The sequence below is a fragment of the Aethina tumida genome, chromosome 1, assembly GCF_024364675.1.
Source record: "Aethina tumida isolate Nest 87 chromosome 1, icAetTumi1.1, whole genome shotgun sequence".
Taxonomy (NCBI): domain Eukaryota; kingdom Metazoa; phylum Arthropoda; class Insecta; order Coleoptera; family Nitidulidae; genus Aethina; species Aethina tumida.
In genome coordinates this window covers 16,107,155-16,133,317 of record NC_065435.1, presented here as the reverse complement: position 1 = coordinate 16,133,317, position 26,163 = coordinate 16,107,155, and the positions used below count along the sequence as shown (strand labels likewise).

The window sequence follows — 26,163 nt, the reverse complement described above, 5'->3', positions numbered from 1 at the left end:
GGTGGTAGCTATCGAGTGCACAAGTTACGAGTTGCACCCCGTCCCCATTTTCTCATGGGGACATACTTTACTAAACTAATTGTGTCTACTGCAATACAGCAACGATTAAACTTCAATGTTTATCTATTATTTAATTTAATAATAAAATATTAACCAAGTATACTTAGTAAAAACGCTAATTTAGGTGTTTTAATGATTTTTGAGTAATTAGTAGCTATAAATACATAAAACGTGCTCTCATATCGTCGGGTAGTTTGTTACAAATCACGCAAGTATGAAAAACACTTTTCAAAAAAGAAGTCGAGTGCAGAGGTGGTGAAATTAACCCCATGATATTTTCCCATATACGGAGTCGCAAGTTTGATCAACTTGTGCAGAAGACAGGCAGCAAACAACGTACGTTTATTTTACATATTCGGTCATTCTTGCTCCAACAATTTATGTGAAATATAATCACATTTGAGAATTCCATCAAGCACGAGTTTTAGGTCTTTTGTACCTTGTTCGAAATCGTATTCCAAAGAGTTAATAAACACAGGACAGCAGTCATTAAAATGGGAGAATACAGGATAATTACATAATAGTGTCTAGGTGTGTTATTATATTATATTATTATTATCAGCCTGTGTAGGTGGATATTTAAGTCTTAAGCTCTTGTAAACTTAGCCATGTGTTTATAATGTACCAACATTTTGATGACCCAATATCTTAAGTTAAACAACCAATATTACAGAAGATTTTCAACCATTTAAGTAAAAAACGTTTATTTATTTTATTTAGTAATTAATCTTAAAAGTATTGAGAAACAATATTGGTTTAGTTTTGCACTAAGATACGTAATTTAAAATGAAATTTAAAGAACCTAATTTATAATTACATTCACTTTAATTTAATTAAGAAAATAGTCTGGACAAGACAGACTTTTTGATCGTGAAGATTTTATAAGAATGTGTTTTAAAGAGTTTGCTGGTGATTGATAGACTTTACGCTGCACTATTTACTGCGGTGTAAGCTCCGTAAAATAATATTATGCGGAACGTTTTTATTGTTTTCATTAAAAATCACAACCAGTTAATGGTAGTGAAAAAATAATCCTATAAAGATTAAAGCTGATAGTACTTTATATACACTTGTAAATTTCACAATTTGGGAAATGTTCACTGACAAAAAGGGGGCTATATTTATTAATCCACTTGACAATCTAGATTTACATTAAACATATTTGTGACTATAGTAATTATTTGAAAATGCAAAAAGTTAAATGAATAGTTCATAATTCTGAAACTGTTTATACGATTTTTGTCAGCAAAATAGCACTGAATGGAGAATAAAAATGTTTTCCACATCACAAAAAACCATTTCCATTAAAAATATTTAAGTAGGGTAATTTAACAAATTTTTCATAGAGTTACTTGAGAAGTTTCAGGTTAAAAAAATCACCCTGTATATTAAAAAGGACTTACATAAAATAAATAATATAAATACATATTTTTTTCTTTTAATTCAATTATTTTCGTACAAGTTCGTTCTAAATTCAGCGCAACACTCTAAAATTCAATTGAAATAAACAGTTGATTTTAATCCGAGTTAAAATATACGTAGAAAATCTTGAACATAACTTCTATCTTTAAACGAATCAAATTCCCTCAACTTCTCTCCAAAACTCTTTGACGTTATTTCATACCTAAGCCAAGTTACTGACCATAAAGCTCCAATTGAATTCAACTTTTTTTTAACAAGGATTTTCGTAAACTTATTTCAGCTGTACAACAATACTAAAAAGTCTTTTTTTATCAACTACTAGTTTTGGGAATTGTCGCACATTTTAAACACACGCACACACAATTAAATTGCCGTTACAAATTCACATTGCGAACTACTTAAATAAATAAAAATTGATATTTATGGCCGACGATAAATTAAATTATTAGGTAGATCTGCACTAATAGCCTTCCGGTTGATAAATGCAGCACCCGTCCCGTCCCTTACATAATTTGCGTGGTTTGGTTCTTAATTTTCGAATGGGCCATTCGATTCGTGCCCTTTATTTTGGTCCCTTGCTATTAAATTGGCAGTGGTCCTCTATATTGAATTTTGAAAGCTGTGTTCTTATTAACACCCAGGACCGGCCAGATTGTTAGATGAATGTTTAAATTAAATTACCGTTATGTGTCAAGAGACGTCAGCTCCTATTATTTAATAGTACGATTAATTCGCTTAGCTCTTGTCGCATTTATTTGTTATCAAAAGTGTCCAGTTCATTTGTCTGTTCCTCCCTGATGCAATTATAATTATCTTACTGTAATCTGTTTATGTGATATGTTCAATAAGCTTTAAAATAAAGGTTAAATTCTAAAATTAAACGTACAAAAAGCACAAATATGAAGTTTAGGCGATAAAATACCATTGCACTCTAATGCTGATTGGTAAAACGTGTTAACCGTTTCATTTATCTCTTGTTTAGCTCTGACTTTGAAAGGGAAATATCTTGACTAATCGTTTTTATCTTACTTCTCTGAATTATATTAAATGATTGAACTAAAGCTATTAATAAGTATTCTCTTGTTCTTCTCTTAATTAATGAGTTGATTTGACAAAATTTTAATCTCCCTTTATGCTAATATTAAATTGCAGCATCATTAAAATTAAAAAAAGCAATTATAATTTTGTTTTGTATCCTCAAACTTCCTGTTTGTATATTTTATGAAAACATTACCCATAAAAGTATTCAAATGATTGGTTTCGTTAGTGAATACTGATAAACTGTAAACTAAATTCAGTTTTTTCATGATAAATAAACTAATATTTAAATATAAAATATGTCATAGTTGACCTCTGTTGGATGACATACGTTTTGAGCAATAATTCATTATAAATTGAGTTATAAATAAAAAGTTTTCTGTTGTTAATAATAGTTGATACTTTAATATTTTGCCCATGCCCGGTCAGAATATATTTCATTTTGCAGTGGACCTCTCATACTTGAAATATCCGCTCCAGTGTATTCAGCATCAATATTCTCCCAAGCATTTTCAATTGCCTCCCACAATTCTCCGACATTCTCCGGACTAAAATTTCTATATTTTTTACGAGAACTTTCGATGGGGTTTAGGTGTAGTGACTTTGGCCCATTGTAACAATAAATTATTATACAATTCACTAAGAATTTTTGCTGAAAGGATTGGAGAATTATTATCTCAGTACTTTACACACACACTAGCATATTTCAATATTAATCTTTAGATTAAAACCTGTTAATTTCTTCACATCATAATATTTTGTCAAGAGAATATTGAGCTTGTTTTAGATTTCAAATTTATATTAAATTTAAAAGAATGTTGTTAAATAAACAGCAGAACTAAACAATAATGTTTATGAGAAAATTTTTTATTTATGAATTGTGGTAAACATAAATAGAAGAAGAAATTGAAAAAGTATATTATAATTGTAAACTCTCGTAATTACACCTACCGAAAGGAAGTTTGTTTTATTAAAAGTACAATAAATATTTACATTAAACTTTCATTAAAGCGTAATAAATGCTGATTCAAAAATTTCATCTGTTTAAATGTTTGATTTCAGATACAAACGGAACTACGATGCAAAATATTTTTAGGGGCTTTCCCCTTTACCATTTAGAATATTCTACATATAATTTTACACTTTATCTTTCAATTTTGTGAAAATGCCTGGCAAGTTTCGGGAATTGTACACATCTAGTAAAAAGCAAAGGAATCCTTTGTAAATATGAAATTTACATAAAATAACCGCACCTTAACCTTCATTAAAGATTATATACGCTCTGGTGATACTATTCGTTTTAAAATTCCAGTTTCAAGTGGGGTTATTTGTTTAAGATATTCAACAATATGTGCCCCACATATTTTCCTCCATTGTTCCTTAGTTTTTCCTTTTTCTGAATGTATGTTTCTTCATATTAAAATACTGTGTCAGACATTTTGAACAAATATTATATTTTATATAAATAAATAGATTAAAAAACTAAAAGGAAATTCAGTGCCTCACAGCACCCAAAAGGAACAGCTTTGTGCTAAGGTAAATTTAACTACATCGACTTATTTTGAGGTGCACTTTATCTGGCTGAGTATTATAAAGACAATTTAATGAGACCCTCTTTAAAATAAGATTTTTATAAAGCAGTTTCATGCCTAGTTTAATACATTAAATAATTAAATATTTCTTTCATTAAATAGTATTTTTAATGTTTATTTGTCTTAAATATTTACTTATCATATTACCTTTACAAAGCAGCATCTTGTTTTGATATAAAAAGTCGGGAAATTATAATAATGGCTGCTGTCACTTCAACAATAACGATTCCCTTAAACGAGATTAAAATAAACAGCATAAATAAAGATAAAATCCTTGTAAATTAAAAATAACATGAAAAGCAGTTAAGTACCGCCGCTTTGGGATAAGAACTTGGGATAAACTAGATCACAAATGGCCAAAACCATCAAGGTAAGTAAACTTCTGAAAGCAAAGGAAATTATTCTCAAACTGAGCAGTACACCTAACTGCTTTTAATATTTATTTAGATTTTCTTCAGTGGTTTAGCTTAAACGGTTAAACTTTAATAGACTCGAATGTGTATCAAACTTAACTAGAAATCAGAACGGCGAATGCGAACGCTTAAAGAGATGTAATCCCAAGTCTATTTACCTATTTAATAATAATATTGTATTTTATTTTGTTTATATTAATTACTTGTTAATTTGTTGGTTGATGAGACTATTTAAAATAAATAATAAATAAACAAGATGTAAATTGGTGAGCTTTTATCTTTCAGATAAATGCTCCCCATAGATTTTAAGACATTAATATTTTATTTTGTTAAAAATAATTTTATCTATTTGTAATTGAGCCAAGAAGAACTATTGTCAATCAAATAAATGTTTATCAAAATCTTCTGACGGTGGAAACTGTAACTAAATTCAAGTTGCACATTCATATACTAAAATACTTGTCCTAAAATGTCTGCAAAACAAAAAGATATTGTATTTACTACCAAGCCAAGTCTGATAAATTAATTCAATGAATTAAAGAAATCATCATAAGATTTTTTTCTAAAATAACCTTCTAATAATCTTCCTATTTATAAACAACTTAATCAAGTCTTGTCAAGATTACACTATCAGCTAATACGTATGACTTACATCATTCAGTTGAACGTAAATGACACAAAACAATTCACAAACTGAAGAAACAAATTTTACAAATGGCAAAAATACATGCCAAATGATTTCTCTGCCACCCACGAGTGGAGTATCGATCCACGTATCAAATAAAATTGAATACGACAGAACCCTGTGGGGTTATTGCAATAACATCAGTCCTTTCTATTTATATTAGTATAAATCATCCACAAAATCTTAACATCTGTACACCAACAGGAACAGACACATCTGAAAACACACCGAAACAAGAACCTCAACGTGACTTGGAGATTTGAATGTAAACAGTTGAGGTTGAGAAAACAACTTGTTGGTGTAGAAAATATCATAAATTTCATAAACAACGAAATGAAAACAATAACCTTATATGAATACTTCTAGTGTAAAGAAAACTTTGCTCTAGCTACTCTAATAAGAGTCACAATACTAAATGTGATTTTTTCTTTAAAAAAAAGAAATAAGAATTGTTTCTCTATGTTATTCTCAGATCTAGAATAAGATTTAATAAAATTACAAATTAAACACAAAAGAAGTATCATGATCCAAAGGAATAAATTAAAATATTCGTTTTAATTAAATAAAAAAGTAATTTGAGTATTATGAATAACAAAATGAAAAAATCCCTCACTTAACAAACAAATCACTTTGCCCCAAATTATTTATAAACTTGTTTAATTTTCAGTCCTTGAAAGTGTGAGTATGCAAAATAAATTCTCCAATATTGTCTTGGACTGTTCAATCCAACGGGTTTAGAGCGACCCGTAAAACTTTCTTAACATCAGTTTCTAATTAATTTGCATTTTAACTTGAAATTAGACATTAGTCTAATTATTGGGGGTCTTATGTATGCCAATGACCTAAAATGGTACAGTCGGTAAAAGCTGATTCGACACTTTAAGCCTAACGAGAAAATCTATTGGATTTATGGTGACTTGATTCATTACATTTAAAATATTTCGGAATAAATAATGGTTGTTAACTAGTTGTTGTTCGTAATTATGTTTAAGTAATACTATAGCTTTGTTTAACATATGTACATATTTGTATTTGGTCAAATTAATATAACAGAACTATAATTTGGATTTGTACTGATTCGATAGAATTATAAATTAACATTAACAATACGTAAACCAGTAATTTTCACCAATTGCTTCGTGATTAGTCTATAGTAGTTGTAACTACTGAAACTTTCCCAGCATATTAATACGCTTTGCCTAAGCAATTAACTAAAATTTCAATGAAACGGGCAAACTACTAAACTTTTATTGAATTTATTTAATGAAATGAAATTTTATCTTTTGTGTCATTACCTTTAGTTACGCCTTCGGAGCCCTAAATGAAACAACTCATCAATTTTGTAATAATTAGTCTTAAAAATAAGGAAAACTTTACTGTTGATTCACCAGTAAGTTATATATAGAGTAATTATTGTTTTGATAACACTTTATTATTAAAGAGAACTAAACAACAAATAAAGTTGAATTTTTTGAACCCTTTAATTGAAAAGCTTGATTATTGACATTTCCCTTTGCTTCTGATATTGTGATTTAATTTAAGCAGAAATTGTTGGAGTCAATATTTGAAGTTTGCAAATTTTCATATTATTATTTTCAGGAATTATGTAAATTTTATGTAATTTATTTAGATTTTTTAAATAAAACCAATAAATAAGTATTACTTGCAGTAAGAAAAGCCAATTTATTTTTGCTTAAACAAATAATTATATAGTATTACGGACATGTTAATAACAATTAGGTAACTAGGTAATCATATAATATTAGATAATTAGGTAATCGATTTGAAGCTCTTCTATTACTGGTCCTCATCTCAATAATAATGGCAAATTAAATCAGTTGTGAAACACAAAAGAACGTACTTTTCGAAAATTCAAATTATTATCGAATTTGCTGAATTTGATGGTCTAATTATAAACTCCATATGATAATTGAAATTTCTGAATAATTTTAATTTAAAATTAAATTTCTGATATCCTTTAGTGTGGAAATATTTGTATTTAAGCTAATTAATATAACTAAATAGTAATTTGGAATTATACTGATTCAATAGAATTATAAATTAACATTAACAAAACGTAAACCAATAATTTTCTCAATTTTCTTCGTGATTAGTTTAGTTGTAACTTTCCCAGCATATTAATACGCTTTGCTTAAGTAATTAACTAAAATTTCAATAAAACGAGCAAGTTACTAAACTTCTATTGAATTTATTTAATGAAATGAAATTTTATCTTTTGTGTCATTACCTTTAGTTATGCATTCGGAGTCCTAAATGAAATAACTCATCAATTTTGTACTAATTAGTTTTAAAAATAACTAAAACTTTACTGATGAGTCATTTACCTGGTAATTTATATTCCCCTTTTTATAAATAAAGACTAATTATTGTTCTTGATAACACTTTTATTAATGAGAATGGAACAACAAATAAAGACGAATATTTTACACCCTATAATTGAAGAGTTGGTTGTTGACATTTCCTTTCGCTCCTAATATTGTGATTTAATTTAAACAGAATTTGTTACAGCAATTATCTGATATTAAAAGTTATTTGTAAATTTTAATGATGTTACGTTCTGAGAATATGAAAAATTTATACAATTTATTTAGATCTTTCTAGTTAATTTAGTTAATTAATAGGAGAAGAAGCCAATTCATTTTTACTTAAACAAACAATTATATAATATTAGGGGCATGTTAATAACAATTAGGTAAGTAATATAGTCAATATGAAGCTCCAACACTACTCGAACTTCTATTACTGACCCTCATCCCAATAATAATGGAAAATTAAATCAATTGTGGAACTGAGAAGAACGTACTTTTGGATAAATCGAATTATTATCGAATTTGCTGAATTTAATGTTCTAATTACAAAGTTTCTATGTTAATTGAAGTTTTTGAATAATTTTAATGGTATAATATCAGTGTTTATTGGAAGTATTTATTCATTTTATTAAAATAACATAATTTTAAATATGCACATATAAATAAAATGTATTAAACAATGATATATGACAATAATGTAAAAGTCGATTGTTTTATTTATTTTGTCAATAAATATAGTTTGTAAACCTTATAATATTTCAATATTTTACAAATACGATAAAAACTGACTCACAGATTACTGTACTTAAAATTAATATATATTTCCATTACTGGAAGTGATGTGAGCTTACAAATTAATGATAAACATATCTCGGCAAACATCTGTGTATTTAAACAAAGAAATAGGTTGACATAACAAGAGAAAGATAAATGGCTGGTGATTATCACAGTGATGGTTATCATTAGTAATTATAACCCTTTTCTTATTAATGTAATAATAATAATACGAGTCAGATACTTCTTAATCCCTCACTTCATACAACAATTATTAGTCACTCATTAAAAAACCTATTTTTTCAATGATTTTTAACTTTAATTAATTAAATCCCAATGCAATATAACTTTAACGTACCCAAAGCGCAACAGAATTGCACGCGTTAATTAAATTTTGTAATAACGTAATTAAATTTTTCTGTTTGTTACCAATCAGTTGTCAAACATCAATCTTATTAAAACGGAATTTTAATTAATTTGTATGAGTTATTAATTGTTCCCTCTTGTTTACTTCTTTATAAATATACAAATGAATTTTTTCATCCTTTAACTCGTTTATCATTAACAACGTCATAAAAAGATGATGGAGTAAAAATGATTTATTCCAAAATATTAAAGTTTTATTAAGAAAAATTGCAATTAATTATTGATCTTTAAGTTATGCTACACTAAAATTGTCAATAAATTAATTCACTAATATGTTTATACTACTTGAACTTTTAAATGAAAGTTTCTTGACTAGTTTTTTCTATTTCAATTGGTTGTTCAGTTTAATTGACTCATTTGAACGATTCCAAATTATTGAATATAGGCAAGGAGGTCTTACCATCAGAGAAATTCCTTTGTCTTGGTCACCCCGTTCCCCAAACTTATCCCCGACTGAGCATATATGAATGTGATAAAATTGACTAATTTTACCAGGCTTGATTCACAGTACGACTAGATGAAAGGCTGTAGTTAACACGTGTACCAAATATCATTAATAAATAATGATATTCATATCAATTGCCCCACTATTTCATACTTTTCCACGAATTTAACTGAATTCGGACGACCCACTGTAAAAAAAATTCGAATGTTTAAATGGATTAAAGAGCAAACGAAACGCCAAAAACGCCAGCTGTTTTAAGTATATTTCCTGTAAAATTGCCATAGCTTTACTTAATTAAATCGCCGTTCTACTGCTACACCATCATTGTATGCTTGCTAATAACGATATTTCACAGCATAAAAATATAATATGATACAGACATTTACCCTAATTGCTCCATTCAAATTTACAATAGTGGCGTATTTAACACGTTTTTGACAATTCATTTTAACGGAACAGTTACTACGTGTAACATATTCGTAGTTAAATGCAGTTGTTTACATGGAATGTGGCTCTTTCTATCAGTCATCTGTATTCAATCTCCTGTGTTGCGAACTGTGAATATGTTGTCGAGCATTTTCATTAAACCATTGCAACCGTTAACTTTTTTGGCATTGGTACAAATTGGGATTTAACGTACAATTCTTAACGTAATGAATGTAATGCATGGTGTACGTTATTCTTAACAACTGCCAATTTAATTGAATAAATAAATTATTGTTGAACAAGCAAGTTGAATATTATTCTATTAGTTATTAGAGTATTATTGTCATAATAAAGTTGATTACAACTATAACAATAACAACAAAATAGGTACTTTAGTAGTTAGTAGTAGTAGTATACTTTGAACAAATATAAAGTTGCTTTAATACATTCTGCCAACAGTATATTTGCTTTAAATTTCATTTCATATGAGGAAAAAATTAAGTAAAATATTTTTTAATATATAATTTATTTGCCATTTCTCAAGTACTGAATAAATTATTATTTTATTATTCTTATTCATGTGTATGTGAAGGTAAAAGTATTCCACTTGTATAATAGGATTAAAAAGATTGCATCACATTCTGATCCCCCAATTAAAGGTAAATAAATATATTTATTGATTAACAACTAAATGTAGTCGTTTCTAAAATTACAAGAATATTTTTGATAGAAGGAAATAAACCATATTTTTGTTTTGTATTGATTGGTTAAATATTTGAAAGATGGGCTCCTAAATTACCATCACCAGCCACACTCCAATGGAGTCGAGGTAGGTTCGATTCCTTAAAATAGGACGTCAATTGTTTTGAATACCCTACTAACGTTTTTCCTCTAAACAAAACAATAAACTTTGAGAATACTAAGGTTCAGCAATAAAGGACAGATAGTAATAATTATAATGTTTATTTAGCCCGAGGATAATCTGATATCCGATGGCAGATTAGATCCAATACTAGTAATTGAATATAACAAAAAACAAGTATCAGTAACAGGGAACAACAAGTAAATAAATAAATAAAATTGGTAAATAACTGAAGTGAATTGCAAAGCAAAAGCTAATTTTAAACTAAGTAAACTTAACTTAAAATTGTTGACTTGCTGCACAAATAAATACTGAGCAATAAACAATGTCTGATTAAGAAAAATTTAAAAAGAGTACACGAACAAAAACACGTATACTCTACTTGAAATTTGAAAACCATTTTTATCAAAAACATCGGACAACAGGTGGTAATGAATTTGAATCCTGCTTAGCAGGATTAATTCTCAAATATCAATTTAGAAAGATTTTGGCTGGCTTAATTTGAAGAATCTACAAATCACACGCAGAAAACATAGGACCTCCTAGATTAAAATAATTAATAATTACATAGTTGTAGAGTAAAGAGGTAAAAGCTCCTCAAAAAGTACAGATGGACCACTACTATTTAGGACAAATTATCCAATCACTCATCAATCTGGACCAAATTTTTCAAAAAAACTTTCAAAATATTCCTGATGGAAAAAAATTAATTTTATATCTTGGATATTGACTTGTTTATAATTGTGTGTCATTTTTCTTATCCAAATCTTATTTGTTTTTAAATATGAAGGCTTAAATAAAATTATTATTGGATACTTAATAAAATACCCAATATCACATGATATTAATATAGGGTAGTAAAGATTAATAAAAGGACATTTCCGGAAAAGCAACGAGACCCTTTACCGTTTTCATATGAAGCGATCTTCGCCTATATTGTAGGATATAAACCAGATAAGAAGGCAGTAAAGTTTTGCTCGAATAAAAGGAAACACAAGGCTTTAAATCAGGAATGCGTTAGCCATTTTATTGTATTTCATTTTATTGTCTATCAATAATATATATATTCGGCAATATAACTCTTGTATTAGGTAAAATATTAAAAATGTGACTCACATAAATTTAAATATATAAGGTTATGAACTACTCAAAATTGAATCAATTAATCAGTGTAAATATTTATCGGCAGAACTGTAAAACTGTTAGGCAGTGTTTTCGGTCAAATACTAACACCCCGACCGTAAAAGGTTTATAGATCGTAATGTTTATGGTAGTACCATAAAAGTTGAATTAATTTTCACTTTTTATTTGATTCAACTGATGATTGTAAAAATAATTGACTTTGCAAAATTGATATCAATTGCGAAAAACCAAGTTATAGTTTATTGGTGACAATTCCGATGACGAACGATAAAATCGAAAAACTATTTGATGGAAAGTAAAATTAGTCGTGGTAATGGAAACGAAATAAAAAAAAAACAAAAACAAAAAACGTTTAAGAAGAATATATCTTTATACGGAGTAGTTTTCTTAGAGGTTCGACCGGCCAAGACGAGATATAATTAAGACGGTCAATTGATATTGTTCCTAAGAGCTTTCTCAAACACGCTATTTTTAATTGTATACGGATTTTCTCCGCAAATACTTTGATTTCATTCTCTTTTTTTACTTTTATAAAATACTACACGTCTATTTTTCGCAACAGATTTTTAGACTAGATCGATGTGGAACTTAATTACACTTATAAAAAGCCTGTTTTTACTTAAAAACTGACCATCTGTGACCCTCACATATGGATATAGAAGTTTATGAAGTATTTTATCAAAAAAGCTTTTCAATTGGTTTAACATCTTTCAAAATGGTTCCAATTTTATTTGTTTAAAGATCACATTTATATAATGAAATTGTCTTAAAATTAATTAAACTATGGTCAAACATTAGTTTAGTTCTTAGTGGCAACAGCAAAAAATTCAATTTTATCTGTTACAGAAGGCTCACTAATGAAAGCACTGATTATACTCCTTTAAAGATACCACAGACCAATAAAGAGTTATTTTTAATGTGCTGACCTAAAAAAAGCTATAAGATTTCGTTTATCAGCTCCTGTAGAGCAAAGAAATAAAAGTATTTTTAAGGTGGAAATACAAATTTATACCTAAATTTATAATCTAATCAATAACTTAATTAAAGATTTAATCAATTTTTATCATTTTGTAGTACGTTAAGATTTTTTTATTATGCATCATTTCAGTTATTATTCATTAAAATACTTTTTAAAAAAGAGAAAATTAAATAAAACAGTAACAGGAAAGTTATTTTTAAACTTATAAAATTAATGAAAACAGATACAAGGATGTTTCCAACTTAAGCCAAACTATGTTGTTAATATAATACTATTTTATATTATTATTATAAGCTCACATTAAACAGTATTTAAGTAAAAAACATTGTTGTTTAAAACACACACTCTTTGTTTATTAACTTTGTTCCAAATACGTATAAACCATTAACATGAAAATGTGCTAATTTTTATTAAAACATTCTATGTAGAGCACAATGAATTTAGGGCAAAACACGTTTCTATGCTGAATATGCATATTTACTGATTCCCAAAATACGACAATATGTATATAAAACTTCGTTCATAACTATAATTTATTCACTATTAAGCTGTGTTGTTAAAAAATGAACAAAAACATGTATTTTGATATTTTCCAAATGGTTCTTAATTTACAATAAGCATTTGAGAATCATGAGGTGAATAATTATCACGGTGGATGGATTTTTGAATGTATACGTGCATTTTCAAGTTAAAATTTAAACTAGTAGTATCGAAGGGAAGTTAATACTATAAAAGTTCCTCTCAGGTTTTGAATGCATAATATGTTCTATAATTCTAACTTTGATAGAGAATACAACGAGTTGAACAATAATCACAACTAGATAATTAACAATTATAAATATATACGTAGATATATTTTTTAATGTTGGGGATCAAATGTAATTTATTACTGATGTTTTTTATGAATTTAATAATTTAAAAAATAATAAATAATTGATTAATAGCATTGGAAATCAATTAAAATTAATTATTTTCAGAAACACACACTCCAAGTTAATAAATAACGAATAACGAATAACAAATAATGAATAACGAATAAGAAATATCGAATAATGAATAATAAATAACGAATATTATATGATATAATAAAAACTTTAACCTTAATTTTTTTTCTAATCTGATCTAAATGTATACTTCTTTTATTCAACTTTTTATTTCCATTAAATTTGTTGTCGTCAGTATGTTGAAAATAACTGTAACAATTTGTTAAGGAATATGTTAATATCAAATTAATTTTACGGATTAAAATTTACGATTTACACTTGTTAAATTAACAATATTATAAAGACAACTTAGAATATCTGTGGAAATACTAATATGATATATTCAATAGTAGTTAACCTAACCTAACCCACCTAATGGTTTTGTCTGCCGAAATGCACAAAAAATAAATTAACTTAGAAATATTTGTTCGATTTTCTGTTCTACCCTCCTTAATGAGTTTCTGTTTCCTCCTAATAGTGATTGGACACTTTAGGATGAAAGAACCGTAGAATTGAATATCACAGTAAAACAAGGGATCATTAAAAATTTCCGTTCTTCTATGGAGCTTAATTAAATAGCTTTCGCAATTAAATATTATAAAAAAATATTGTAATTGTCGGAACTAATGGGGCTGTGACGTCTTCACATAAACTGCGGCCATAAAAGCGCAGTAAAATTATGTCGTTTTATGTGAACGAAATATTATTCATTAAACCACGTACTTTCATGAAACCAACAAAAATATTTGCCCGTGCCTATACACGAGTGGCAGTTCATAGTTGAGTGTAATTTAAAGTAAACAACGCTTGTGCCGTTGATTTTTTACGTTTAATCAATGCAGTTGGGCACAACTTAGAAATCCCGAAAGTGCTTTTAATACAAAATGTGTTTGAACTTCGGTTAATTAAATTAAAATATTTTATTGAAATGTTGTGTATGATCTCGTGAAATATTTGATAAATCTCCAGAAATCTGACAAGTGTGCAATTTCGTTGGCAAATTGCCACAACCAGTTTTTTCAGTCAAGGACCAATCTAAGAAACGTCCTTTCTACTTAAAACTTTACATAGTAACACAACTGGAACAGTTTAATATAATAATAAATAATAAAAAAATAATATTGAGTTGTATCAAATGTGTAATAAAACCACAATAAGATGCAGACACAAACGAAGATGTACTCTGTTGTGTTTTGAGTGAGTTATAAAACGAAAGCTACAAAATTCAGAACTTACATTGGATTGTAAAGTTTGATAAAAGTTTATAGTGATCCCAATTGATTGTCTTGTACAATTAAATTCGTTGTTCTTCGTAAATACGACAAATCAACGTTACAGATATTTATAGGTGTACAGAGGGGGGTTTTCTTTAACATTTCAATTAAATTTCATTACTTGTATAAACTGTAATGTAATGCAACGAGTTTTCCAATCTTAATTTGATTACCGTTACCGAAAATTTGTTACATCAAGATGAAGATTTACTCAACGAATAGTTGATTGTGATTTGTGATAACAAAATTTACGTACCAAAAAAATTGATTTATCTGTTTAATCAATATCTTTTACTGGACATTTTCGAAACTAAAATATTTTTCAGGCTTTCACTAATAAATTGCCTATACCTCCACTATTTAGGCTGATATAAGTGAAAAAAGGAGTAGAGATCAAAGCAAAATAAAAAATGAACGATTACAAATAATTAAACAAAATAAGCTTAACTCAGACACCTGAAAAAGCTGTACTTTGACGAAACAGTAATTAAAAAATGGAACATGACTGACAAACAGAATAACAATAAGATGAATAATTAAACGAACACCTGACACAAACGAGAAATTGATAAAATATAAACAATTCTTGGTTGTGTCTTACAAAACAATGAAAAATGTTTTATTTATAACTTTGCATAAAATAAGGGATAAAGTATATGACGCCTTAAGATATAATTTGAATTTAGTAAAGTTTTTACCTGCAAATAAAAAAGTAATAAATAAGAAAGTTATTACACTTTTTCGAAATCTGCCAAATATCTGTTTTAGTAAATATTTCATAAACGGTAAATTGAGCTCAAGACATCTGAGTCGGTCTGGCAGTCAGAAAGAACAAATTTGGAAAACCCTGTACAACCCTTGATTAAATATTAGTATTGAATCCTTCACTTTATCGACTCTTTATGATATTTGAATGTTTAAATCCACTTGATCTAGCTGTAGGTCATTAAGGAGGTGTGCAGTTCTGTGGGACGTGACTATAAAAAAGTTTTATCTTGAGAGATGTAAGTTAAAGAAGTTACAAAGCGGACATTAATTGAATTGAAGAATTATAACAGAATGGCGATAAGGGGAAATAACATTGTTGCAGGTTATTATACCATTAAATTTTCCCTCTGTGAACTAGAGCTCAACAGGAAAATGCTGCTCATATATCATTTCAACAATACAAACGCTAGAATTTGCAATACTTTATCACCATCATAAATTTATTCACTAATTATTGGCGCATAAAAAGTATTTTTCAACAATACATTCACTTATATCCATAAATTTTCATATTTGGTGTAACAGTTAGAGGGATTATGGTAGGCAACTATGTTTGGGGTTTGAGATATTCCAATTTCCCCTTTGATTAAAAAAGTAATTACATTAGTTCATAATTAGTAGATGATGTAAACAAAATTACATGACATTACCACCATTAATGATACTATTGTCAATAGAGTTGTTAATTAAAACATAACAAAATTCGTGGTCAGTTTAACTTTTGAAATGTAAATGATAGTGCGCCTTGTCGGTATTTTGATGGCGGATTCCAATGTATCAGGTTATATCATCGATATTAATTAGTACGGACCCTTTGTGATCGTAACATTATGACCATTACAATTGTTTGAAATATGCCCACATTCCTGTTCACATTTCTACCTCACTGATTTATTGGCCGAGGCGATAAGAAAGTTATTCGGATAAATATATCACTCAAAACTCTGCTGCTTAAACGTTTAGGCTGTACGTAAAATATTGCTCTAATCACTTTTATGATAAGTTACACAAAAAAGCAATCAGGAAGGACCGATGTATTTAATGGAAGTTTTAGAAACGTAGATAATTAATTAGTTTATTTATTCAAGTATAATTTTTCATTTATCTTATTTTTTTAATAATATGTGAATCAATATTGCGGTTCAATCATTTATTGTTAGTTAAAAGTTTTAATCTTTTGTGCATCGATATTAATCCAAAAGATTTAAATGATAAAAATGGTGAATGCATCCAATTATATTGCTTTTTTTTAATTCAACAATCATAAAAACATATACTAATTTAGATAATTATATTAAAATTTTAGTATTAACTTTTAATTTAATTTCACTTATATAATTTGTGAGAAATTCCAAAAGTTTTAAAAATGGTGGATAGAAAATATTAATACTCAAGCAATTTGTTTTTTTTTTAATTTATGAATCTCACAAATAAATATATATTAATTTAGGTAACTAAATTAAAATATTAATTTTTTAATGTTATTGTATTTACCATATATTAAAATATTTAAATGATTTTATTTTTTAAAATTAATAGATTTATTTTCATATTTATATATTTGTATATATATTTTTAATTAACACTCTTAAAAAGTTTTCCATAAATCATCATAAATTTATGAAAATATAAATATAATATATACTGTTATTTATAAAAATTATGTAATTAAATTAATAAATAAATTTGTATTAAATTTTATTTAAAAAATCAAATATGCATATATTTTCAATATTTCATGTTTCAGCACAAAATACTGATTTTATATCAAAACCTCAAAATTTAATACTACAGCTAATTAGGAAACAGTATTTTCAATTAACAATTCCAAAAATAGAATTTTCATTCTAAAAATCAATAAACAAGAGAAAATATTAAATTATTAATTCATAATATTATACACTGACTTCACAAAATAGTAAATTTTTCTATTTAATATTTTTATAAATTATTATAAAATAAAATGACAAACATGACAAAATATTTTACTAGACAAGACCTATTATTATATATATGTAAATATATTTAAGTAATCTCTTTAATTAGTTATGTAACAAAAGATAAATTTATATCTTTAAATATTTGAATAAAACTAATTTTATCATACTAATTACGAAGAATTTCCATTTAATTACAATAGACATAAAGATACAGAAACATAAAATTAAAAATTAACACAACCAACTTGTTTAGTCATACTACAATATAAGAGGGGAATTAAAATAAGGAGGCCCTTTAGTAACATTGTAATTGTATGTTATTCTCAATGTTACCTTACTGTTTAAATTAAATAACAAGCAGTCTTAGTTTTAAATATTATCATAATTTCATTTGAAATGTAAAATATTTTAAAAAAAAATAAATGGAAACGCAATTAAAATAGTTTTTTTTTAAATATAATAAAATAGATATTTTACATTTATCTTTTCCATATTATATTTATTTAGTTTATTTAAACGTCCCTATTTGTAAAAAATACTAATATTCAATCACACGAAATGGAATATAGAAATGAATTCAACTGATTGATTGATAGGTAAAAAATGCCTTTTATAGATACAATAAAATAATATCAATTGAATTTTTGAAATATGCATGAAAAACAGGACATTTACATATGCCAATATTATCTGAAAACTTAAAATTTTAATTTTAAACAGTTTATATCTATTTTAATTGGGAACACTTTTATACTCTCTTCCAAATACTATATATACAGAATGTTTTAAAAAAAGATGTTTACTGCAACATCGAAATATTAATCAGATAAATTAACTGATATGTAAGCAATTTGCATGTGCATCTCTGCATCACAGAAAGCACAAGAAAACTCCTTATTGGCAAATGCAGAGCAGAAAAATATGTCGATTTTGCGATCTGTCGGTTTTTAACTTAGTAAACATTTGCATTGAAAATCCATACACATCAATAAATATTTAGATTGCGCCTTGAATTTGACGCAAATGTTGTCGTACGTAGAAATGTGCACAGGACGGGCACAAAGATTCAAAATACGTACATAACATAGAAGTTTACGTCCTTAGGATTAAATATCTTTGTTGTAAAATTAACAGTTTCTACACACGCTGCTTTAGATTGTTTTTTAACTTAAAGGGACTTTGATGTTGGGTAATTAATTTTTAGACAAACCCATAATAAAACGAGACGTTCATATCTTCGTTAACCTTTGTTTTTATTCTCATTTGTGGTGTGCGTGTGTGCAACAGTGGAAGAAAATGTAACTTAAAAAGTCCAAAAGGTTAAGCTTTGGTACAATTTTTTACAGTCACATTAAAATTAATTAATTTACCTCCTGTAAAAGAGAATTTAAAAATTTTTACTACTAGAGATTCAATTTACTAATGCTTCACTGCAAATAAATAAATGAAAAAATTGTTCGACACCATTTTATACAAATGCATAATATTAATCCCGGACTTATGGAACATTGATCGTACCCACATAGTTTTAATTCAAGATGTGGCGATTTCGTGGGATTTTATTTTTCACGAATTTAGGACACTAGAACGTTTCCCTAATTTATTAACCGAATTTTATTTAAAATCTTTTTGTTTATCTTATCCTAATGTATCTGCTGTAAGTACGATAAAATACTGATTTAAATTACAAATTTTGTTAATGTTTCAAACTTGGCAATCCCCAAATAATTCCGAATTGTTTGGTATTTCACTTTGCATTACTTCTTACTACAGTTCTGCAACATTAACTTTATTTTATTATAGCAATATGTTAATACTTTTGGCGTTGGAGTTTTATATGTGTTTATATCTTGTATATAAACGTTGTGAAAACTAAATAACGTTATAAATTTTATTTCTTACCTTACATGTAATATATTGGAACATACCTGAAATTAAAATTTATCATAAATAAATCTTATTAACAATCAATTGGTTTTCATAAAAATGGCGAATGCGTTCTAAAATTGTTACATCTGTATCAAAAATGGTGAATGCGTATAAGAATATGGTGGATCCGCCGAAATATAAGTGTGCACATTAAAGATTTCCATAACGTTTACACAATTAAAATAATAGTAAAAAACGAGAAAAATTGAAAAATTAAGAAAGAAATTTTAAATCAGTTAACCTGAATATTCAGATGTAGTGATTTGAATTGATAAACGAGTATATAGAAAGAAAATCCGTACTTTTAGCTTAGCGTACATCAATATCGTAAAAAAATATTCAATAAGAAATGTACTCAATATGTAAGTAAAGGCTTTATTTGAATGTCAAAACAGTATGACATGTGTGAACTTTTATACATTTATGGCCAATGCTCTCCTCATAATGTATAACAGACACAAGCTGTTTAAGCATATAATTTATTCAAACGATGTTGAAATATTTTCATTACTTTTTAGATATCTATGGCATTATTTAGAATTTATAAACCATATTGTTTGTAATAAGAATTTAAATTCTATTGTTTTATCAATAAATATTGTAAATGGAAATTTTTTTAAATTTCAGTAATAATATCTGAAATATGTAAAGGCTTTTTAACTTGTGCCGACTTCATAAATTTCAGCACCCAAAATTAGCTTTACAATTACATGATTAGTGTTTTTCAATCTTGCTGTTAACCAAAGTGTATTTTAAGTTTTTGTTTCTAATTGGTCGTTATGATATATCGTACCATAAACATATGGTACATCCATCATCTCATTTCTACTAATTGGACTATTTTTTGATTATTTTAATCTTGTAAAAGTTTACAACGTAATGAACGACTAAATTTTTGTGTACGTATAAAGAAAAAGTGACTCATAGTTCAGTACTTGAAAGTATATCATGATATTGGAAATCGAGTTAGTCGGTTAAAAGTGTACTAGCCTATTTCACTCATGACCTTATTTACATTTTATACGCAGAAATACTAAATTTTAAACGCCTACTCTGTCGCATTAAATTTTCTGTCAGTTTTATCCAAACAATTAATTTTGATATAAACAATAAATTATTAAAATGAAATAATAATCTTGATAATTATTTATGGTATTACAATATGGTTAGTATTATAATTAATTAATAAAAAGAGTAATATTGATCATAAATAATTAAACCACACAAAAGTAAACATTGTTATGCAATGATAAATGAAGTAGCGTAATTAGCCTTGAATTTCGGGTTTAAAACGAGTATAACTTAGGAAACAATGGGTATAATGAAGAAAATGGCGCAAAAAATGTAAACTGTATTCGGGCGGGTTTTACATGGGTTAATTAAAGTCATTTGACCTGTGCCCGGTCGCTGTGAAATAATTTAGAATTCACATGTTATGCAAATGAAAAATTACAATACTTAACGACAATTTAAAGTATACGCTCATTCACAGATTGAAATTATTGTTCCGGGTGTTTTGGTAAATACATATAAATTAGTGTATTAATTTTGTTGTTATTGATACACGGTAAATATGGGTAAATGTTCATGCATAAATTATTAATTATCATGTGTAATATTTTTCGCATCGTAACTACAATCGATATGAGGCCGTTAAAATATTCTGCGTTGCACGCATAAATTTAATGGACTTTTTATCTAGATTTTAGATGAAATTAAAACGGTTTACATACACTTTTTTGCTCTCGCAATCAGATAAATTTCTGCCAACAAAATTTAAAAGCATTAAAAATTAATTATACAGCTCTGAATTTAATTCATTTTACACTTAATTTTAAATTATTATTTGGAAATTCTCTGTTAATAATTTTATGTACAAGGAATAATTTAAAAACATACATGATGTTCCATCGAAAATAATGAAGTTATCGATGTTTTAAAATGCACAACCTCTTTAAATAAAATATTGAAACAAATATTGTCAAAAGTTTATAAACTGTTGTAGATATTTAATAAATTAATTATCAGTTCCTGTCCAAAAATTGCTGTAAAAACTCAATTTACAGCCTTCAGGAACCAATATTGTATTCTCAGGTAAATGCATACACAACAATGTACATAATAATGTAAACTGTAGTCGACCGGGTTCTACATCGGCTAATTAAAGTGAGTTGACCTGGTCCAGGTTACAATGAAATAATTTACTGTTTACCTGTTGGCCAAATGAAAAATTACAATACTTAATGATAATTTAAAGTATACGTTCATTCACAGATTGAAATTACTGTGAGTGTTTTAGTAAATGAGTATAAGTTAGTATATTCATTTTACCCCTATCCATACACGATAAATATGGGTAAATGTCCATGTATAAATTATAGTGTTAATTACCATGTGCAATATTCTTTACATCATAACTACAATCGATATGTAGGCGTTAAAATATTCCCTATTGCATGCATACATTTAAATTTTATCTAGTTTTTAGATGTTTCATATACACTTTTTACAGTCACATATAAAATATTTTTAAAACTTCTATTAAATTATTTTTTGTAGTGGTAAAATTTAAATTGGTAAAAAACATTTTATTTCAACATTATTTATTTTATTTCTACAACTATACATATGTATGCATAATTGTTATCTATTGTTTTCAATTTGTTTATTATATAGAAATAAAAAATTTCAATAAAACATGTTTTCAATCTTTCATATTTTTTTAAATTAATTCATCACCACGTATGCAACTACATTATACCAAATATTGCTATAAAAACTCAATTTACAGTCTTCATAAAATCAATTTTCCATTTCCAGCTAAATTACATTACACAACAAAATGTATAATAATGTAAACTTTAGTCGACTGGGTTTTACATGGGTTAATTAGTCACTAGACCTATTTCAGTTACAGTGAAATAATGTTGGGCAAATGAAAAACTACAATAATTAACGATAATTTAAAGATTGAAATTATTACGAGCTTTTTGGTAAATATGCGTTAATTATTAATTATCATGTGCAATATTTTTGACATCATAACTGCAATCGATGTGACGATAAAATATTATATATTATACTCCCAATCAGATAAATTTCGGCTATTAAAAACTTAAATTCGTTAAAATTTAATTATACATCCATAAATATAAAATATTAGTACTCATATAATAGTGAATGTACCTAAATTAAATGTTTCTACTAAAACAAATATTAAAATGTGTTTGAAAAAGTTTTAAACCTTATAAATAAAGGTATTACAAAAATTACACCAACTGTGGATTAAATTTTCAAGGTGTTATTTTAAATGATTTATAAACGTTTTTATATCTTTTAATAGTTCAAATAAATTTCCCAACTGCTCAATACCCGAGAATTTCCACCTCCATCTCTTTTATATTGCAATATATACGATAATGTATAATATTTTTAAATTGCAGAGTTGAAAAATAATAATCTGATGAAAAATGTATGTAATATATTTCCGGGTCTCAACGAATTTATACATCGCACTAACTTTAACACTTTCCTTTTTTAATATCTGCTAAATGAGTTTTCGTTATTTTGTTCCTTTATATGAAAACACCAAAACAAAATATCGTTTAATTAACGTTTTGTTGAAATTAGAAGCATTAAATTTAGTTGTAAAATCTGCGTTGACTCGCTGAAGTTTATGAATTAGGAACATCAAAACCGAGGCGAAAACGGACACCAAAAAGAACTGGTCACGCAAGAAAATTGGTAGTTAGTTATACTTTCAGCCATATTTGGTATTAATGGAGCGAGTTACCAAAGGAGAAAGTTATAAAATACAGTAACCGTTTCTATTTCACACAATATTGCAGGAACAAATCATAAATTATTATCTTTATTCTTACATTTCTAGCTCTGACTTTTAACATGTTCCACAATTTTAAATACACATCAATTTAATAAAACCCTGTTTAAATCATTTAAGGTGGAACATGAATATTTTAATATCACGTCAGCACATTTTTCTTTTGAAAGAATAGATGAATCAGTGTTTTGTGGTAAACTAACGACCTTTCAAAATCCTGTTTATAATAAACAAGTAAATGTGGTGTCAAATTTTCTATAACGAATTTCCGATACTCTAAAATTTATAACGTTACATGTAAAAATTGAAAACTAATGAAAAAATGAGTGAAGGTATTGTGAGACTATTAAAAATAATTTACATGTTATTTCAGAGGTAAACTTAATAATGTCTGGAAATGATCGTAATTTTAAGTTCAACGAAGGTGATTCAGAAATAGGATCCGTACTTCTGATTTCAACTCGACGGCATATCCCTAAAAAGCAATTAAGAACCCGTTAAACCCATATGCTTCTTAATGAAGTGGAACAAAGTGGTGGATTGGCAGATTTGATGAAATCAAACAGGCGCAAATTAGACGTCCAATTTCAAAGAAAAACGATGTATTCAACAAAAAAATTTGGAAACGCTAAACAAATTTCATTGAACAAAGTTCCATTAATGTGTTAACTCGTGTGTAAATATTAAAAGGTAACATGTTGTACATATTTACGTTGAAATTTTAGCATTTTTGCAAGTATGAAAATCAAAGCAATTATTAGAATTTGCACTAAAAATGTGACTGCTTAAAATTTACTCCTTTTAAACTATAGTCTACGTTATCTATCAAGTTAACCGTTCTAAGATCTTAATGAAACATGACCAAAAGTATTAAGTGCAGATAATTTGCTTTAAAAAGTTTATTGTAAAATTTAAACCAATAATAAACTAGATGTAAGACGTAAGTTATTTTAAATTTATTTGAAATTTTCTAATGCATCCCATTTTTGCCATATATTTTATTGAACAAAAACATGTTGGATAAAGCAATTGGAATTTTTCGTAGACTATTAAAACATTTTCCCATTATGAGTTGTTTTTTACTGGCAAATCTGTCAGTATTGGTCTATGTATGTACTGAAAACTATGCATAATAATGTGAAATCCTAAACTCTTCTATTCATTTCAATGCATCACTCGGAATTTTCCGAGAATAAAACTGTGATGTAGGAAGTGAAATGTGCATACTTTATAATGTAGTTTTTCTTTTGCCTTGGAAACTGTCTGACTACTAAGATCGGATTGTCGTGATGCAGAAACCATTTGTCTGCTTTTTCTTCTAACCGCACTCGTTTTTTAAATAACTCTACTAAATTTGACTGTTTTATAATCGATATTATTTTTAACAAACTTTGTTGTGTGAAACAAATACACTTGAAATGAGATATTTGAATTTATATTAATCTGGATATTTCAATAAGTATTTCGTTTTGTTAAATTTATCAATAAAGGTGCCGTTAAGATATTTTATTATTTATAGTAAAAACACCACATTACCTTTTTTGTCAATTTAGGTTCAGTTCAGTTTTTTGTCAATCTTCCATATTTTACATAAATTTTAATCTGAATAATAAAAACTATTTTACCACTCTTTTTTAAACTATTTATTATTTCTTAATATCCAATATCATAGCTACTTTTCATAAAATATTGGAGGTAAAATAGACTGGATATATTGACTATCATATAATTTTTTTTCAGAATCTGGTGTGGACACCATCTCTTAAGAGATTACCAAAACGTGGGGGAGCGGGACCTCCGAGGGGTGCCTCACCCTCTAATGCATGGACAACATCACCAAAAAGGTAACTGGAACTTAGGGGAGTAGGACCTTCTAGGAGTGCCTCACCTCCGAAGAGATGGCCACCATTTCCAATGAGGTCACCATGCCCTGAAGAAAGGTGCCTCTGAGAGGTGACCCACCCACGAGAGGATGGACACCATCCCCAAGGAGGTCACCAGCACCTGGGGAACAGGACTTGTACGAGGAGTCTCATCCACAAGGTGGACATCCCCTTCGAGAAGGTGACACTAACCTGGTGCATAGTTTGGGTATTTCAATAAGTATTTCATTTTGTCAAATTTATCAATAAAGATGCCGTTTATTATTTATATTAAAAACAATTACCTTTTTTTTTCAATTCTTTAGCCTTCTTTCATATTTTATATAAATATTAATCTGAATAATATAAGATGTTAAAAAACTATGTTAACGACTCATGTTTAGTTTATCTTTTAAACTATTTATTATTTCTCAAAATCCAATATCGTAGTCTTTTTTCATAAAGTATTAGAGATAAGATAAATTGAGATATATTGACTCTCATAATTTTTTTTCAGGTGTGGACACCATCTTCTAGGAGATCACCAGGACCTGGGGAAGCGGAACCTCCGAGGGGTGCCTCACTCACTAATGGATGGACAACATTACCAAAAAGGTAACCAGGACCTAGGGAAGTAGGACTTTCTAGGAGTGCCTCACCTCCGAAGGGGTGGACACCATCTCCAAGAAGGTCACAGAACCTGAGGCAGAGGGGCCTCAGAGAGGTGACCCACCCACGAGAGCATAGACATCATCCTCAAGGAAGTCACCAGGACCTGGGGGAACGGAACTTCCTTCCACAAGGGGATGGACATTCTCTTCGAGAAGGTGACCCTGACTTGGTGAATCTCTTAATGACGTAGGCAAACCTACCTCCGAATCATACATTTATTATCATTCAATTTTTTATATATAAATAAATAAGGATATTTTTATGAGAACGAAACTAAACAAATCAAAATTCTATATTCA

At 27.5% G+C, this 26,163-nt stretch overlaps 2 protein-coding genes across 2 annotated transcripts in view; both read left to right on the top strand.

The window, feature by feature from the left end:
* Nucleotides 1–26,163, top strand: part of LOC109596146 (organic cation transporter protein-like) — a 282,887-nt gene that overhangs the window by 219,488 nt on the left and 37,236 nt on the right. The gene's annotated exons all lie outside the window — the stretch shown is intronic.
* On the top strand, nucleotides 4,465–26,054 carry LOC126264339 (trithorax group protein osa-like). The gene is made up of 5 exons (XM_049961864.1): nucleotides 4,465–4,482; nucleotides 25,071–25,174; nucleotides 25,282–25,408; nucleotides 25,710–25,767; nucleotides 25,816–26,054. Exons 1-5 carry the CDS (start codon nucleotides 4,465–4,467, stop codon nucleotides 26,052–26,054), a joined length of 546 nt encoding a protein of 181 aa, XP_049817821.1.